At 47.9% G+C, this 16,908-nt stretch overlaps 5 protein-coding genes across 5 annotated transcripts; 1 reads left to right on the plus strand and 4 right to left on the minus strand.

The window, feature by feature from the left end:
• Nucleotides 1-1,020: 1,020 nt before the first annotated feature.
• On the minus strand, nt 1,021-2,232 carry N7503_011293 (GTP cyclohydrolase I; the record flags this gene model as incomplete). Its single annotated transcript, XM_057070839.1, has 4 exons — nt 1,021-1,323; nt 1,386-1,690; nt 1,756-1,895; nt 1,958-2,232. 4 exons carry the CDS (start codon nt 2,230-2,232, stop codon nt 1,021-1,023), a joined length of 1,023 nt encoding a protein of 340 aa, XP_056917450.1.
• A 779-nt stretch (nt 2,233-3,011) lies between these two features.
• Nucleotides 3,012-4,662, minus strand: N7503_011294 (WD repeat RBAP46/RBAP48/MSI1 family protein; the record flags this gene model as incomplete). The annotated part of the gene is made up of 6 exons (XM_057070840.1): nt 3,012-3,186; nt 3,249-3,734; nt 3,793-4,254; nt 4,315-4,420; nt 4,519-4,581; nt 4,638-4,662. 6 exons carry the CDS (start codon nt 4,660-4,662, stop codon nt 3,012-3,014), a joined length of 1,317 nt encoding a protein of 438 aa, XP_056917451.1.
• Nucleotides 4,663-5,146: 484 nt separating this feature from the next.
• On the plus strand, nt 5,147-9,399 carry N7503_011295 (chromatin-binding exonuclease XRN1; the record flags this gene model as incomplete). The annotated part of the gene is made up of 2 exons (XM_057070841.1): nt 5,147-6,848; nt 6,902-9,399. 2 exons carry the CDS (start codon nt 5,147-5,149, stop codon nt 9,397-9,399), a joined length of 4,200 nt encoding a protein of 1,399 aa, XP_056917452.1.
• A 275-nt stretch (nt 9,400-9,674) lies between these two features.
• Nucleotides 9,675-11,729, minus strand: N7503_011296 (cytochrome P450; the record flags this gene model as incomplete). Its single annotated transcript, XM_057070842.1, has 6 exons — nt 9,675-10,207; nt 10,318-10,947; nt 11,021-11,089; nt 11,146-11,230; nt 11,313-11,438; nt 11,499-11,729. 6 exons carry the CDS (start codon nt 11,727-11,729, stop codon nt 9,675-9,677), a joined length of 1,674 nt encoding a protein of 557 aa, XP_056917453.1.
• A 645-nt stretch (nt 11,730-12,374) lies between these two features.
• On the minus strand, nt 12,375-13,207 carry N7503_011297 (putative short chain dehydrogenase; the record flags this gene model as incomplete). Its single annotated transcript, XM_057070843.1, has 2 exons — nt 12,375-12,880; nt 12,931-13,207. 2 exons carry the CDS (start codon nt 13,205-13,207, stop codon nt 12,375-12,377), a joined length of 783 nt encoding a protein of 260 aa, XP_056917454.1.
• Between the last annotated feature and the right edge of the window lie 3,701 nt (nt 13,208-16,908).

Here is a 16,908-nt window from a genome sequence, read left to right on the forward strand (position 1 = left end):
GTCCCTGCCTCTTCCCTCCCCAGCCCATTTCTCAAATTTTGTCCTCCACGGATCATAACATAGCTAATTGACCTCAAACTACAAATTTATTTTATAGAGAACGAACCCGCTAAGAAGATACATTCTTCCACGAGTTACCCCAGAAAGGTAATGCGGATATGTCTCCCGAGGTTGCCCCTCAGTCCTATGTATCAGTCTGGGGTCAATTCTTTCACTAGCTAAGGCATTGGGTAACAGGTTAGTAACTACGGTCGCATGCAATTCAATATTTTCAGCGAGATAAACCCGTACACGTAGACGGGGCGCATAGAAATGACCTCAGAAGTAGCAAAGGGTCTCTACCGTGAGTCCATCTTAGCAGCTTAATCTTCCAAGGTTGGGGACGATCTACCCAGAGTTGATGTGCGTGGTGGAAGATTGGATCTAGCCGTACATAGCATTCAATATATGAAAAGGATAATATCCATGAATACAGACAACATGGCTATACAGCCCGATTATCAAAAATTTTGTGTACAATGAAAACGTCAAGTGTTGAAACAGCCTGGCCGACGCCGCCAAGAGGATTTGAGTCTCCAAAAGTGTAAACCCCCAATAGAACAGAAACCACAGAAGCCCATTGGATGGGCTGAAAATGTTGAAACATCATGAAGTCGAAGAGAGATTTTCATCCTTGAACTGGAACGTAAAACCCAGCAACATAAAGCAATCATGACCATAAACCCCGGAATGGGTCTAAACGAGTGCCAGGTGGGCAAGGTGTTGAAAGGCAGCCTGGAGATATGGGATCCAGTGATACTACCGGTGGTATATGCAAAAACCAAGATAACATGGAGAAGAGGAAAAGAGGAAGAAAAACAGAACCCAATCCCCGCTAGAGCCTCATGCTCAAATGAAAAGAAAAAACCAGCATTAAATAAACCTGTTGAAAGGTCACACCCAAAACTCCAAGATCGTAACTAGGATTCCGAGCTTGGATCAAGCCGGAAGCATATAGAACAAATAAAGAGTAGGAGGGATTTATCGTCGATTCAAGAGGGTCAAGAACTCCTCTCTGGTTTTAGCACTTGACCGCATGCATCCTAACATGCAGCTTGTGGTGGTAGTGCTGCCAACCTTCTGCACACCACGCATAACCATGCAAAGGTGGGAGGATTCCATGACAACACCAACACCACGAGGCTTCAGCACCTCCGAAATAGCCAAGGCTACTTGCTTAGTCAAGCGCTCTTGAACCTGGAGTCTGCGGGAGAACATCTCAGCCAGACGGGCCAATTTCGAAAGTCCAAGGACACGGCGATCCGGGATGTAGCCGATATGCATCTGCCCCACATCGTCAGCACTACTATTCGCCACGCACATCTGCAAGTGATAAGTAATCGTACCTTTCCAGTAAAGGGGACCATGTGGTGTTCACACAGGGAGAATACATCAATGTCCTTGACAATGACTAATTCGTCATGATCTTCGTGGAAGACCGCCCCGTTGACCAGGTCCCGCACATTCTCCTCGTATCCCTTAGTAAAGTAAAGCATAGCTTTAGCGTAGCGCTCGGGGGTCTCGCGAAGGCCCTCGCGTTCAGGATCCTCTCCAACACACTCCAAAATTGTCCGTACGGCACCTGCAAGTTTCTTCACACGCTCTTCATTTTCTTCTGGGGTAGACTCCAATCGCTGCCGGGTTCCAGGGCCTATGAAGCAACGTATATTTAGCGGACTTGGGTTTAAGCTAGAGAATGTGACTCGAAAAACTTACAAGGCCAACTGAGTCCATCAAAGTCGATCGGGGGGTTCAATGTGTAGGGGCTGGCGGGGCGGGATGCGGTCGCCGGCGGGGTCAATGGCCCGGCCTCGTCCCGGGGATCACGGGGAGGGTCATTCAAAGTCGGTCTTCCACTGTGTAACTGTTAGAAGATCCGTAATGTGGATTTGAATTGAAAAATGAAAGAAAAGCATACCGGATGGCCAGAGCGCCGTGGGAAGCCCCTTCCTCGCGGAGAGTAGCATCATCAGGTGGGGCAGGCTGAACATCCTCAACATCGAAACCCAACCCCGCAGGAACTCGGGGAGCAAAAGACGAGCGGATAGAGGTATTGAGACTCTCACGCTCGCGGGCATCACGCGTTCGGTTGCCAGACCCGGAGCTTGAGGATGATTGCAAGGGAGAGCTACCGTTCAACATGTGGGACGGGATAGCAGACGGCTTGGAGGACGGAGGCGATCCTGAGCCCATGATGAATGAGATTGAGCGTTGACTGGGATTGTGGGGCGGGGGGAGATATTAGAATTTGTAGAGAGGTAAATGGGCCAAAGTCCGTTCTTTAAGGAAGAAAAAAATTGACTTTAAAACACCCCAGTATCAGGTCAGCATCGGCATGGATGACTCTACTTTTTTTTTGACGCAACGGCCATCCGAGAGCACGCTAAGCCGCTTTCACAGAATAGCCCCCTCACTCTATACACCGCCTTGCGTGTCCACCAATCAACAGTTCAACATGCTTGTCCGCGGAAGACAGTTATACTACTGGGGCTCGAAGTCCGATAACGATAATGCGACATCGGACGACTTTTTCAGAACAGACAACTATCCCTAAGAGGCAAAATATCGTGAGAAAAATATCGTTGCATAGCTAGAGACTGGAGCTACTGAGATTGAAAGCTTAAACACTTTATTAGGACTGTGTGGGCAACTGATATTTTTTTTGGCGAGCCGTACCTAGCAGTAACTAGTCTAGGAGGGGTATAGGGTCGGAATTTACATGCGTGATAAAATATCAGTTGTGATTATCTGCATGACCCCACCCTGCTATATATGAGGTACGACTTCGGAGATTTAGTTTCGCTCGAGGCGGAATTTCCTTTCTTTCTCCATCGGAGATTACAAGCAAAATTGGAGTGTCGGGGTTTTTAATTGCTCCTCATTACATGATCCTATGTTTCGCCGGCAACAGGGTAAAAAACTTTGGCAAATAACTCAAAAAAAAGAATAGGCGAAAGAATCGGAAAAGCAGATCATGCCTCCAATTCCTCGGTCGGCACATCTTCTAGGTCCTTGCCCACAATGGCGTCGGCCACTTTCCACACCTGGAGGAGGTTGTCTTCAGCTGCCGAGCACAGCACCCACGGGTCACTGAGGTTCCAGCTGAAGTCGGAGAGACGGTTGGTGTGACCACCGTGCATGAACAAACTAAAAAATTCAAGTTAGTCAAGCGTAATAGAATATGAATCAAACAATAATATGAAACATACAGCTCGGGAGGACCGTCCTGCGCGTCCTCGGGGGTCTGTTCCTCGCCGGCACGGCTGAGATCCCAGAACATGATCTTCCGATCATAGCTAGAGCTGGCCAAAACAGACTCCTCAAAGGGATGCCACGAGATCGACTGCACAGAATCTGTGTGACCTTCCAAGGAGTGGAGCTTGGTCTTGAGGTTTCGGAGATCCCACAAGCCAATGGTCTTGTCTGCGGAACCGGTAGCCAGGATCGTCTCTGCCGCCGGATTGAAGGAGATGGAATTAATAGCATCGCGGTGCTGGCCCTCCGCCGATGCGGCCGCACGAGTAGAGTCGGCAGAACGAATATCAAGGATCTGGAGAGTAATATCATCGGAGACAGTTCCAATGAGAGATGAGTGGAGAGGGTGGTGCTGAACATCGTTTACGATGGAAGAATGGTGAGTGTAGGTGCGGGTCGGCCGGACGGCCTTGTTGCCCTTGGTGTATGTTGTAAGATCCCTGTGTAGTTAGTATTAGGGTCATGTCTTGACATTCATGAGGGAGATCATCCACCTACCAGAGCCGAACGGTCTTGTCCTCGCTACCAGTAGCAAGGTGGCCGGCCTCATGTGGGTTCCAGCTTAGTCCAAAGCCCTCTGCCTCGTGTCCCAAGAGCTCCATTTGAGGGTTCACAGTACCAGTGGGCTGGCTGGGGTGCTTTGAACGGTCCCAGATCATCACTCGACCATCGGTACACATGGTCGCAATAATATTGGGGTTTTGGGGTTGATACCGGGCCTTGTTAACCTCCCCTTTGTGGTCAATTTTCTGAGCAATGTTGAATTTGATCTCCATCTGGGGCTTCTTCGGCCCACCACCATAGCCGCCAATCTCCCCTCGCTCCTCATCATAATCGTCTGGATTCGGGGCATTGGGGTTGGGGAGTTGGATGTGGGCGATTTGAAGGTAATTCTGCGCATCACCGGCTGTGTGGGTGCCGATGAGTAGGCGATGGGTAGAATAAGGCTTATCAGGAACTCTGGACCAAGTATCAGCGTTGAACTCGGATTAGGATTAGAATGAAGCTTGGAGGACTCACTCTTGCTTGTCTGGAAGCCACTGAGTTGTAAGGGTGGGCCATTCCAAAGCTGTGCTCAAGATCATATCATACAGAAATGGCGCGTTCTTCTTCCATGTCTTGTATTCTGAGCGAGTGGACGAATTAGCCATAATCTTCGAAGCTAATGGGCGAAAGTTGATGGGAAAAGTAGCATAGTCGATTGAAGACAAGATAAACACATACCCTCATTGATGATCTTCTCATTGCTGTGCTCACTTTCCTTCTCCTGCTGCTCCTCCACAGCTTCTGCTGCACAATTAGAACGGAGATTTCCTCGCAATTTCCAGATCCGACACACTTACGGTTCTCATCCTCATAGGGATCCATTGCGGCAAATAATTTTATGTTTCAGATGATAATGCGACCAAGTAACTGTTGAGATGACAAGGTCTCAAAAAAAGACGACGAGGTTTAAGCAGAGAAGGGCGATTCCAAACGCGAACCCGCGTTAATGGGCGGCGACAGGCGCTAGTCCCAAAGGGGAATTGCTTGGCAATGACTTGAGCTTGCTCAACGCCCAACTTTGCAACTCTCACCTTTCGTGTCTCCCATTCCTTTTTGTATCTCCACTGTGTTTCGCTTCTGCGGGATCTTTGGCGTTGACCTTGTGTTTTTTGTTCTCTCCCTAATTACGAGATTACGGATTTACATATTGAATGAATCCCCGCTGATCGGTACTCCGATTTCTGTGACGCATCCACATCCTTCCACCCCAACTCTCACGGCAACCCACCCCGCGCCGCTTCATTCTCACCAATCTCTTCTCCATTGTTATTTCCTTTTCATCCTTTACCAAACACCACCAATCACTATGGGTGTTCCGAAATTCTTCCGATGGCTCAGTGAGCGGTATCCCGCCATCTCCATGCTGATCAAGGAGAGCCGTATCCCCGAGTTTGACAGCTTATACCTGGACATGAACGGTATTATTCACAACTGTACACACAGTGACAGTGACTCCCCGACATTCCGCATGTCGGAGGAACAGATGTTTATTGCCATCTTCAACTATATCGAGCACTTGTTTGGAAAGATCAAGCCACAGAAGCTGTTCTTCATGGCTGTTGACGGTGTCGCACCTCGAGCCAAAATGAATCAGCAACGTGCGCGCCGCTTCCGAACCGCGCTGGACGCTGAAAATGCGAAGGAGAAGGCAATCGCGCAAGGAATGGAGATGCCGAAAGAGGACCCATTCGACAGTAATTGCATTACACCCGGTACCGGCTTCATGGCAAGACTGACGCAACAATTGAAATACTTCATCAACAAAAAGATCTCAGAGGATTCGGATTGGCAAGGCGTAGAGATCGTGCTCTCGGGCCATGAAGTTCCTGGAGAAGGTGAGCACAAGATCATGGAATACATTCGTCAGGCAAAAGCGCAGCCCGGCTACCATCCGAACGTGCGACACTGTTTGTATGGCCTGGATGCGGATTTGATCATGTTGGGTCTTCTCAGTCATGACCCCCACTTCTGTCTCCTCCGAGAGGAGGTGACATTTGGCCGCCAGACACAGAAGAAGCCCAAGGAACTCGAACATCAGAACTTCTATCTCCTGCATCTTAGCATGGTTCGGGAGTATTTGGAACTGGAGTTCCAGGAACTAGAGAAAGAGGGAGCCCTAGACTTCCCATTCGATATGGAGCGTGTTATTGATGATTTCATTCTCATGGCATTTTTTGTTGGAAATGATTTCTTGCCCAATCTGCCGAATCTACACATCAACGAGGGCGCATTAGCGCTCATGTTCAAGATCTACAAGGAAGTCTTACCCAAGATGGGTGGCTACATCAACGAGGAAGGTACCATCAATGTGGAGCGCCTCGGCAAACTTATTGATGCGATGAGCGTTTTCGAGCATCGGTTCTTTGAGGCCGAAAACTCTGATGCGCAATGGATTAAATCGAAAAAGAACGACGGTTCGCTCGAACTGGAGAAGAAGCCCAAGGAATTGACGATCACCTCGTCCCAGAAGGACATTCTCAAGAAGGTAAAGCAGTACGTCTTGAACCGGTCAGGCAAGGGATCTGAAGCGAAACCTTTGGATTTTCCGTCCACCCTACCGGCCCGCGATCGAAGCTTTGTCGAACAGCTTGCAGACCAACTTCGAGTCCCATGGTCCACCACGGAAAATGAGGGCGGCGATCGCTTCATGAGACTTCAGCTACCCGAGCTCGAGCATGATGACAGTGATGAGGAGGAGGACAACGAAGACGAGGAGGCCACTTTAGCCATCCAGCGCATCATTCGGAAGTATGAGAAGGCCAAAGTCCAAGATATGACCCCTGAGGAGGCACAAGAGGCAGCAGAGAAGAAGTATGATGAGAAGTTCTATGAGTGGAGAGACAACTATTATCGCTCCAAATTTGGATGGGGTCTTGACAATGAGGAGGAGTTGAAAAAGCTTGCAGAGAACTATGTGCAAGGTTTACAATGGGTTCTGTTTTACTACTATCGGGGTATCGCATCGTGGTCTTGGTTCTTCCGGTATCACTATGCCCCCATGATTTCTGGTCAGTTTCTTAAATGTTGCTTACATCTGTTTTTTTATTGACGAGGAGAACAGATGTGACGAAGGGACTGGGTGTGGATATGAATTTCCGACTCGGTCAGCCCTTCCGACCTTTCGAGCAGTTGATGGGTGTGCTGCCAGATCGCAGTAAGAAGATCGTACCCACTGCGTACTGGGAGCTTATGACTTCCCCGGAATCTCCTATCATCGATTTTTACCCCCGTGATTTCGATCTGGACATGAACGGGAAAAAGATGGAATGGGAAGCTGTGGTCAAAATTCCTTTCATTGACGAGAAACGGCTCCTGGATGCTATGAAAACGCGAGAACAGCTGCTTAGCCCCGATGAGAAAGCCCGTAACGGCTTTGGGGCTAGCTTGAAATTCACCTTCTCGCCTGATGTGAATTTCATATATCCTTCTTCCATGCCTGGCGTCTTCCCCGATGTTCCCAACTGCCGCTGTATTGAGAATACATTTGAGCTCCCTACTATGGATGGATTGATTCCATACCACGGACTCATGGACGGCGTGCAATTAGGCGATGCTGCCTTGGCTGGCTTCCCAAGCTTGAAGACTCTACCACGTGTTGGACAATTGGGTTTCCACGGAGTTTGTGTTTTCCAACAGGAAAGCCGCAACGAAAGCCAAGTCATCACCCTTATCGACCCATCAAGTCGTTCCAGTGTTGAATTGGCTAAGACAAAGCTTGGGCAACGAGTCCATGTTGGATACCCATACTTACAAGAAGCCCTGGTTGTTCGTGTTTCGGACGAGCTGTTTGACTACATTCTCCCACCCGGCGAACAGCACGCGGTCCAGATCCCACACACCCCTCAGCAAATTGAGCAGTGGAAGAAGAAAGCAGACAAGATCGAGGGCGGCTACAGCAAGCGGCTGGGTATTATCATTGGAGGTGTTGAGTCTTTGGTCCATATTCAACTACTAAAGGGTATGATCAAGACCGATGACGGTGCTACCATTAAGGAGTTCGCGGATATTCCCGGACAGGAAACCGACTATGCTCTTCAGGTGGTTGTCGACAACGTCGTCAACCCCGACCAGCGTTTTATTGAGCGTGAGGCTCTGCCAATTGAAGAAGAGTTCCCAGCAAACTCTCGTTGCTTTTTCTTGGGTGACTTTAACTACGGACGACCTGTCCATGTGACTGGCCACTCTGACGGAAAGGTAAATGGGTTGATTGCAGCAGTGAAAGGCAAAGAGCCAGAATTTGGAAGAAAACATGTTGCGGAGGCTGAGCGATCCTGCCCTTACATGCCTTCGTATGCTATTGCACGAAACCTCCGTCTCAATCCTCTGGTGCTCGCCAAGATCACGTCCTCCTTCAGTGTGGACGTAGAAGGCCAACGTGTCAATCTTGGTCTCAACCTCAAGTTTGAGGCTCGCAAACAGAAGGTCCTTGGATACTCTCGCCGTGGCCAATCTGGCTGGGAATTCAGCCAGAAAGCAGTCAACCTACTGCAGCAGTACATGATTACCTTCCCCGAGTTCATTGCTGGAATCCAACGCAACCCTCAGAACGATCGCTATTCACCAACTGATTTCTACCCGGAGGACATTGCCCTTGCGAAAATTAAGGAGATTCGCGATTGGCTCAAGGCGACCGAGGCCAAGGACTTTGCAAGAGTTCCTCTCGAGGCAGAACAACTTGACTCAGATATTGTCCTTCTCATCCAGAAAGATGCCGACGAACTGACTCAATCGCTCCCTGAGATGCAGCCCAAGAAGGTCCGCGGTGTCCCCCGAGGCGCTCTACTTCGGCCCGAGGACGTCGAGCACCGTCTTGGCAGCCAAACATTCAAGCTCGGTGATCGGGTCGTGTATGCCCAGAATTCCGGAAAAGTCCCCATTGCCACTCGGGGTACAGTGGTGGGTCTTACCAGGACCCCGCTCACCATTCTGCTTGATGTGGTCTTTGATGTCTCTTTTATGAGCGGCACCGATCTCGGCAAGCGCTGTGCTCCATTCCGTGGCCAGACAGTTCCTGCGTCTTCTGTCCTGAATTTGTCCTACCGGCAATTGGTCACCAGCTCCCGTGCCGCAACAAGTCAACGAACCCAGCAAGAACCCACTCCTCTAACGGTTCCCGGGTACGGTGCGCCCTTGGGCCCCAACGGGCAGGGGCAGCTTAAGAATGCACCCGCCCCTGCGCCATTGAAGGGTTCTTTCAAGGGTGCTGTGTCTGGGAACAATGCCCCTCGTGGACGTGGCGGTCTCGGCAATGGTCAGGCCACTACGCTACCCTTCCGGCCTCATGTCAATGGTGGCCCCCCGCGTGGCCCGCGTGGCCGAGCCGCTCCCACCAACGGCAACCGCGGAGGTAGAGGTGGTAGAGGCGGTTATGTCTCTGTTGAAAGCGGTGATCCTAGCGAGGGAATCATCCAAAACAACCCCAATTTCCGGCCACAGAGCTACAACCAAGTTCCGCCACCTCCAGGAGTGGACCAACGGCGCGGTCGTGGACGTGGCCGTGGCAATGGATTCCGTGGACGTGGCCGTGGAGGAGGCCCTGCTGCTGCGACCGAGCAGTAATTTGAGCTGTTTTGCTCCCGTGTGCGATAGTATGTTATCATATTAATTGTTCATGTATGTACAAACCTCGACTGGAGATTTTCTCCCACTCTGTGAAATTAGAGGCGAACTTTAAGGAGGACAACCTCTAAATGTAAAGAGTTGATATTATCAGCTATCCTTTCATGGTTTCCATCATCTACAGTATACTTGGAGTGCCTATGTATAGAAATATCGTGTTATTCAGTCTATCATATCTTGGAGAACGGAAGAGAGGCATTCACCTCGCAATAAAACTAAATCCCAACGGCTCTCTTCCGAAACAGCACTGGCGTACTAGTATTCGGCAAGATGTGTTCTCCAACACAGATATTCGGCGGTCTTTGCTGGCCCCTTCCATCCTCATACTTAAACTCATAATCCATAAGAATCTTACTGAAAATCGCTTTGATCGTACACCCTGCAAAGAACCGACCTGGACAAGCCTGCCGGCCCGCCCCAAAGTGCATACTGGAGGCGCTGATACTAACAAAGCTTGTTGATGTCGATGGAACCAGCGAGAGAGTGTGCCCGCTCTCATTTGGCTTGTCCGTTTCGCTAGAAATCAAGTATTCCTCATTTGTGACGGATTCTGTGCTGGTAGATGTTGAGAGAGCATGTTGATCTTTCGGATCCCGGCACCAGCGGAATCCATCGAAAGACTGTGGCTCGGTAACGTAGGCCGGATCTTTGCTGGTTGGTCCTGCGGGAAAACAGATATGAGTTCCTTCGGGCAGGAACAAGCCGTCTGATAGGGTTAGAGGCTTTTTCAAGATGCGGTGGAAGGATACTATAGATCAGATCAGCATTCGAATTTTGGCAAATTTGGAAATGGACAGGGGCCTAAATGATGCGAGAGAAGACACAGCAAACTCGACGACATAGGCAGTTCATACTCACATTCTCCTGGCGGTCCGAATCGCTGTGATTCTCTCAAGAAGCTATCCAACCTCCGTTGGTTATCAAAAGACGCCTTCGTCGCATTCTCCCATCCAGACACCAGCGTCTCTCCAATCTCCTCCCGTAGTGGAGCAAGATACTCCGGCATCAGAATTAGATCATAAAGTGCATGACACATTGCCATAGAACTCGTATGCACAACCGCTAGGCTCATAAGCAAAAGCATATGATGCGCCAACAGCTCCGGATCCAAATCTTGTTCGTCTTCTGCCATATCCATCATCCACTGTAGAAAGTCATCAGGAGCCACATAGCCCGGATCATTTTCTGCGATGGCTTTTTCGCGTGTGGTGCGCCGCTCAATGATCATGGGGATGAAGAGGTCTTTCACGAAGCGGAGCTGGCGTTTCATTTGACGAACAGAGGGCAGGAAGGTGGCTACTATGGGTCGGAGAAAATTCGGAAAAGGACGGAGGAGGAAGACAGTCACGCCCACGTTGACGGAGTACTTGCTTGCTGTCGTGAGCCATTGTTCGTTGCGGCGGAGTGAGTCGCCGGCTAAAACGCGGGATGTTGCGCGGGTGATGAGGTTCCCGAATACCTTATGGGGGTCTATGGCTGCCCAGTGGTCTTTTTGACGACGTGTTTAGCAGAACGTTTTTGATAGATTCCTGGGGGCACGCCACGGGTTGGCTGGTCCTACCTTCACATTCGGGGATGGCGGCATCGAAGGCATAGCGAAGCTCATCTATCACCCACGGAATCACTCGCGCTGTACATGTCAGCGATTGGACACAGGGTATTGGTTGCTGAAAGGCAGATAAGCACCGAGATTTGGAGTCAAACGTTTCCGGACCGTCATAGAGGGAAGATAGCTGTTGATGATGATATTGGTATAGTCTCCTAGGGCGTTCTGAATGCAGCATGTTCAGTTCTGAAGTGAGAATGTCATACCCGAGCAATGTCAATAGCATAGGTCTTGTAGAAGCTCATACCTCGTACTGTGCATCCAGAGAGCTAATCACTGCAGGTGGAAGATATCGAAGCTCAGTCAGATATCTGACTGGCAAGACAACGAGCTCGCCATCACCCGTCAGTATGCGAAAGGGTCCATCTTTGTACTGTATTTTGCATCGTATTAGTTATCTCAAAATTGTGACCTCCAGAGGCTTTTGACTTACCTTCTCATACCCTCGATAAATCATGGATGAAGCCCTTGGATAGAAGATGAACCTGTTGAATACATCAGGTAGGTAGCCACTGTATCGAACGACGGGGATGTGCTTGAGGCGAGAGTCAGTCTTCCGACGTAGCAGGAAGTACATCAAAAGCCCAAAGAGGGGCCATATGATGTAGCCAGGCATAGAGAAACAAGTTCCAAACGTTTTGGATTCGGGGAGTGAAGTGGTCATGGATATGAGAGGGGGATTGAAGAGTGAGGGAGGGTGACACGGAAGTGAACGGATGATATAAAATGAGAGAAGGTATCAGTCGGAAGATTTGACGCATGTAGCTGACCATTTTACATGCAAACAAAAATGCAAACGGGAATGCAAACGAGCCTTTATACTATCTTAGTTGCGCCGATTTAGTCTTTCTCGCCATGCTATAGAGGGCATTTGCATATCTGATGTTGCTGAATTTTTCGGTACCACGTACGGATGTAAAACAATGAGTATAACGTGGTTCGTATCTAAACTATAGTAGGCCAACATAATGGCTTTGTTGTTCTCCCCTGGCCAATCTCTTGTGCTTTCCCCGTGCTTCACAGCTTGCCAATAATCCCGTAGGTTGGGTAGGATGACATGACCCAGATATTTTGGATACTACAGCCAACTTGTGAAGCTCTCGATTACAATTGAGAGCTTGACTTATTTCATCACCGGTTTCGGTAGATATAATTATTGAATAGAGATGCCAATGCCTACTTAGAGGCTTGCGTTTCAGTTTTCAATCTAGATTTCAGGATACTTGAGAGCTTCTACCTGCGAGATACACACCACTTCTAGGTTCCTCACGACAGCCTAGCGTGATCACATACAGCTTCCGCTCCCTCTTCACCAGGGCTGCACCCCATCACGGTTTATCACTTTGCCTACATCAGCATCACGCTGCCCCTCAACGACGCCACGGATAAACGGCCCCGCTATCGAGGGATCAAGCGCACCCATCTTCCGTAATACTTCGGTGTCGCCGCCTAAGCCGGTGGCCAAGAGGCCGGGCGAAATTGCCCATACCTTAACTCCATCTTCCTTCAGCCAGCGGTGCCATTCTCGCATAAGCATGTTCAGGCCTGTCTTGGCACTGCGGTACGCCGGCAAATTGATCCCTGTCTTGGGCCATCCTTTGGCCGGTACTCGATTCACTGGTACCATCTGGTTCTCGGTACCCTCTAACGTCGATGTGCCCGAGGTGATAAAGAGCAGGCGTGGGTCCGCGCTCTTTAGTAGTAGTGGAGCAAATGTCGATGTTAAAATCTGCGTGCCCGTCACATTCACGTTCCAAGTACGATTCCACATCTCGCGCTCCCCTATCTGATCGATTTGCCGATCGAATTGGGCCCCTGTTGCTATTAGAGGCTTGTATGGCTTTTTAACAGAGGTAATTACTGACCGGCATTATTGATAAGTACATCTATTTTGCCAAACTTGGATTGTACTTCGTGGAATGCTTGCTTGATCGAATCATCGTGCTCGATATCCACTTGGATGGGAACAAATTGGCTGCTTGACTCGGGAAGGCCTTGGACAGTAGCTGCGGCATTCTGTGCCTTCTCTAGGGACCGACCTCCCACGAGAACGATATAGGATTGATCGGAGGTAGCTAGGGCCTTGACAATCTCAAACCCAATGCCCGTGTTGGCGCCGGTAATAAAGACAATTTTGGCCATGTTAAAAGGTTATGTTTAGGTGTCAATGAATTGTATAGAGATGAATACAATAATTATCTAAACCGGGGTGAATGGTAGTGTGCTTCAGTTAAATATACTTCAGAACATCGGTGGCGCCTGGGTCGGGTTTCGCACGTTTTAACTCCGGAGGTGTATAACTAGCTGCATCACGTCAGCGTCCAATCAGGAACACAGATGCCTCTTTTCGCTTTGCCTAAGACCGAAATTAAGACCGATGCTTCGATTTGATGGGAAGACAAGGATGACTCGACCAGCGTGAGCACTTTTATGCTGTCGGGTTTCGTTATTGCGATAATCTCTATGAGTTGATGTTGACCTTCGGAGTTGCCGGCAAATATATAACGGGCCTCTCTTTGAGCATTATGGCACCTATGTTTACGCCTATTTTATATTACGTTACGCTGAAAGCTATACTCCTAGGCAAACAGTCCATATAATTGGTCTAACACAAGCGAGATTGGCATTATAGCGAAGAAGAGGTGTGCCCAAAAAAGCCAGGCAACAAGGCAGCCACATTTCTACATAATTGACTGTTAGTATGACCTGTTTGGCGTAGTCTAGCATTATATTTTTTAAAATCTGCCAGGTTCAGCAACTCAGGTTGTGTAGTGTAATGGCTATCACTCCAGATTCTGATTCTGGCGATCCCGGTTCGATCCCGGGCACGACCTCTTTTTGCATTTGTCTTCAGCATCTGTTTTTGGTGACATGCCCAATTTTTTATCTTCAATAAGATATTTGAAAGACAATGAATTCCTTACCGATGGCACGGTCATGATAGTGATAACATCTTTTAGCTACAGGATTAGTAACATCGAATTTAATGTTTTCAAGAGCGACAGGACATAAAGGTAGGGATCATATGTATTGTCCCAAGGTTGGATAACTAACTGAGCCGTCCAACGATTACGTAACCCACCGGGAAGACTCAAGGCCATACTTATCTAATACTCTATCGGGCATTAGCCGAGGTGAATATAAAAAAGGTGGATCCTCCCACACCACAACACGTTCGAAGAACAAGAGTACCATCAAAAACTGATAAAAACAAGGTCGTGCCCGGGATCGAACCGGGATCGCCAGAATCAGAATCTGGAGTGATAGCCATTACACTACACAACCTTAGTTGTGATAAGGTTTCGTATAAGACAACAAGTGACGGAAGTGAATTTTGCATTGACCCGCTAGCTTGGTGATATTATATTCTGGCCTCGGACAAACCAAGAACTGTGCCGCAAGATGCTTTCCACCTTACTTTTGAATTGTTCTGTAATTACAAAATAGAGTTAATGAAACAACGAGTGTATAGGATTGTGAGATTGTCACTTGTGAGTGACATGGTACTAATATGAAAACATGGATGAAGTTAAGAGGACCCTCTCTAAATTATTAAATAGATCAGAGGTGGAACACCCCGCTCCCCAATAAGCTCTAGTAGAGCCCATCGGTGAGCTACGCCAATAAGTATGCTTGAGCAAATCTCATTATGAAAAAAACAATCATGACAACCATGACCATGGTATTACTCCGTAATGATGACGACCGGGAGATTACAATCATTTAATTGCATCAAATGAGCCACCACCTCCTATCAGGGTGTTAAATAGGTGATTAACGCGAATCGCCTGGTAGGCCTGATATGAAGTCCACAGTGATCATATGCAAAGGAATTGGCGGGATGAGAACGCGCGGTAGTGATCCTCAGGGCAAAATTTTGTAAATTTTTAAATTTTTTTTTCTCAGGCGGCGCTATTTTAAGTGCTAGAAACCAAGAAGAAAGGGAAAAAGACTCCCGACGGCGATAATGGCCTTCGTGTATGTTGGAAGGTTGTGGTGTCAAATTTTCCCAATCAGGAAAGAATCCACTCAAGATTCACTAGTAACAACACTAAGTCTAGATCATACTGTAGGAACATATAGGTTAATAGTCGAATCACTCTAACAAGTAAGGTTGTGTAGTGTAATGGCTATCACTCCAGATTCTGATTCTGGCGATCCCGGTTCGATCCCGGGCACGACCTTTTCTTTTTGACGAATTTTTCCCCCCAATCTGTACTTTGATATGGACTGATTGCCCTCCTCCAATAATTTTTTGGCTCTAACTATCAACGAAAATGAAAGGGTGATCTTGAAGTACTCACAAGTCACGCTTAAAAGTGTGTCTCTTTAGGGAAAGACAGGTGATGAAAAAAGACTATCAACACATGGATGAGTGTACAGTCACTTCTACAGGAGCTCGTTCGTTCAAGTGTTTATACTGTATAATTCACCTTAATCTCTTTCCCAGATTTCTAACGGGCTGGACCACTGTATGAGAAAGTGATATCAGATTGGCCATAATTGACGCTAACATCTCATCTATACGAGTTATGACAATCGATTTAGGGCTCAAGTTTGACGACCAACGCCCATGTCATCGGAAGGTTTTCAATGCTGTAACGGGGCTGCTTATTGAACAGGTATATCTGTGGATCCGGGTAAAATAGCTTCGATCAGCTCTATATTTCGGTTTTAGCCACAAGCCCTCGACGGCTTTAGCGGATGAGCCGATCACGAACCGAGACAATTTAGTTTAATCACAATTATTTGCGCTACAAATTTACTACTTACTCTTACTTCCAGATTATATACTATTGCTAGTGTGGCGTTCTCAATGCCGTTTCCAAATTAAACATTCTTCAATACGCCCACAGACGCATAATTCAAATAGAATCTTCTTTGGATGAATCAGAAATACAATCCAAATACCAGGGACTATCTTGAGAGGAATGAAAGGTTAATGAGATTCAAGCAGTATTTTCCTAAACATGCGTTAGACCACTACACTTCCAAACTATTACTTGCCACCCGCAAACACCTGGCTTCCAAGCTTAAGTGCTCTCATTCATGGATGACATCGTTGTATAAATATACAACTAAGTTGGCCCCCTTTACCTCCGAGTCGCTATGTCGGTCCACGAATCCATTGATTATTTGGGCAGGGTTTTCCAACCGGGCCATAGCTAGCATATCTGCCGAGGCTGGAGTGCAATTAAACTACAGCTTCTGAATCCCCATCGAGGTTGGTCACTCCCGAAGTAGTCACTGGTAACATTCAATATAAGCGCTCAAACTTCGCACTAAACCCAATTAAGGTTGTGTAGTGTAATGGCTATCACTCCAGATTCTGATTCTGGCGATCCCGGTTCGATCCCGGGCACGACCTTATTTTTGTGATTCTTGTCTATATTATCATCGGCAAAGGTGTGCTCTTATGTAAAGTTTTGCCAATTTATTTTTTAGAATTGATTTCTTTGTAACGCTGGGCTGAAGCTCAGGTTGATGATTCAAAAAAACACATCTTAACAGCAAGTAAGGTTGTGTAGTGTAATGGCTATCACTCCAGATTCTGATTCTGGCGATCCCGGTTCGATCCCGGGCACGACCTCTTCTTTTTGCTCATATTGGTTTTTGGCAACCAGACAAACTATCTGAAATTTTCCATCATTTACTCTGTCTCAAATGAGCCCTAGAGCTGAAATCCAGTCATTCAAGCGTGAAGGGGACCCCGACATCTTTTTGATGGCCTTTAGCATAGATATATTGAAACTCACAAAATCCAAACAAGTCTTTGCCGCTAAAAATCATATAGATGCATACCTACAATGGACTGAAGGATTTGAATGGTTTTCTATAAATGT

The sequence above is a fragment of the Penicillium pulvis genome, assembly GCF_028828015.1.
Source record: "Penicillium pulvis strain IBT 33274 chromosome Unknown scaffold_8_segment0_segment0, whole genome shotgun sequence".
NCBI lineage: Eukaryota > Fungi > Ascomycota > Eurotiomycetes > Eurotiales > Aspergillaceae > Penicillium > Penicillium pulvis.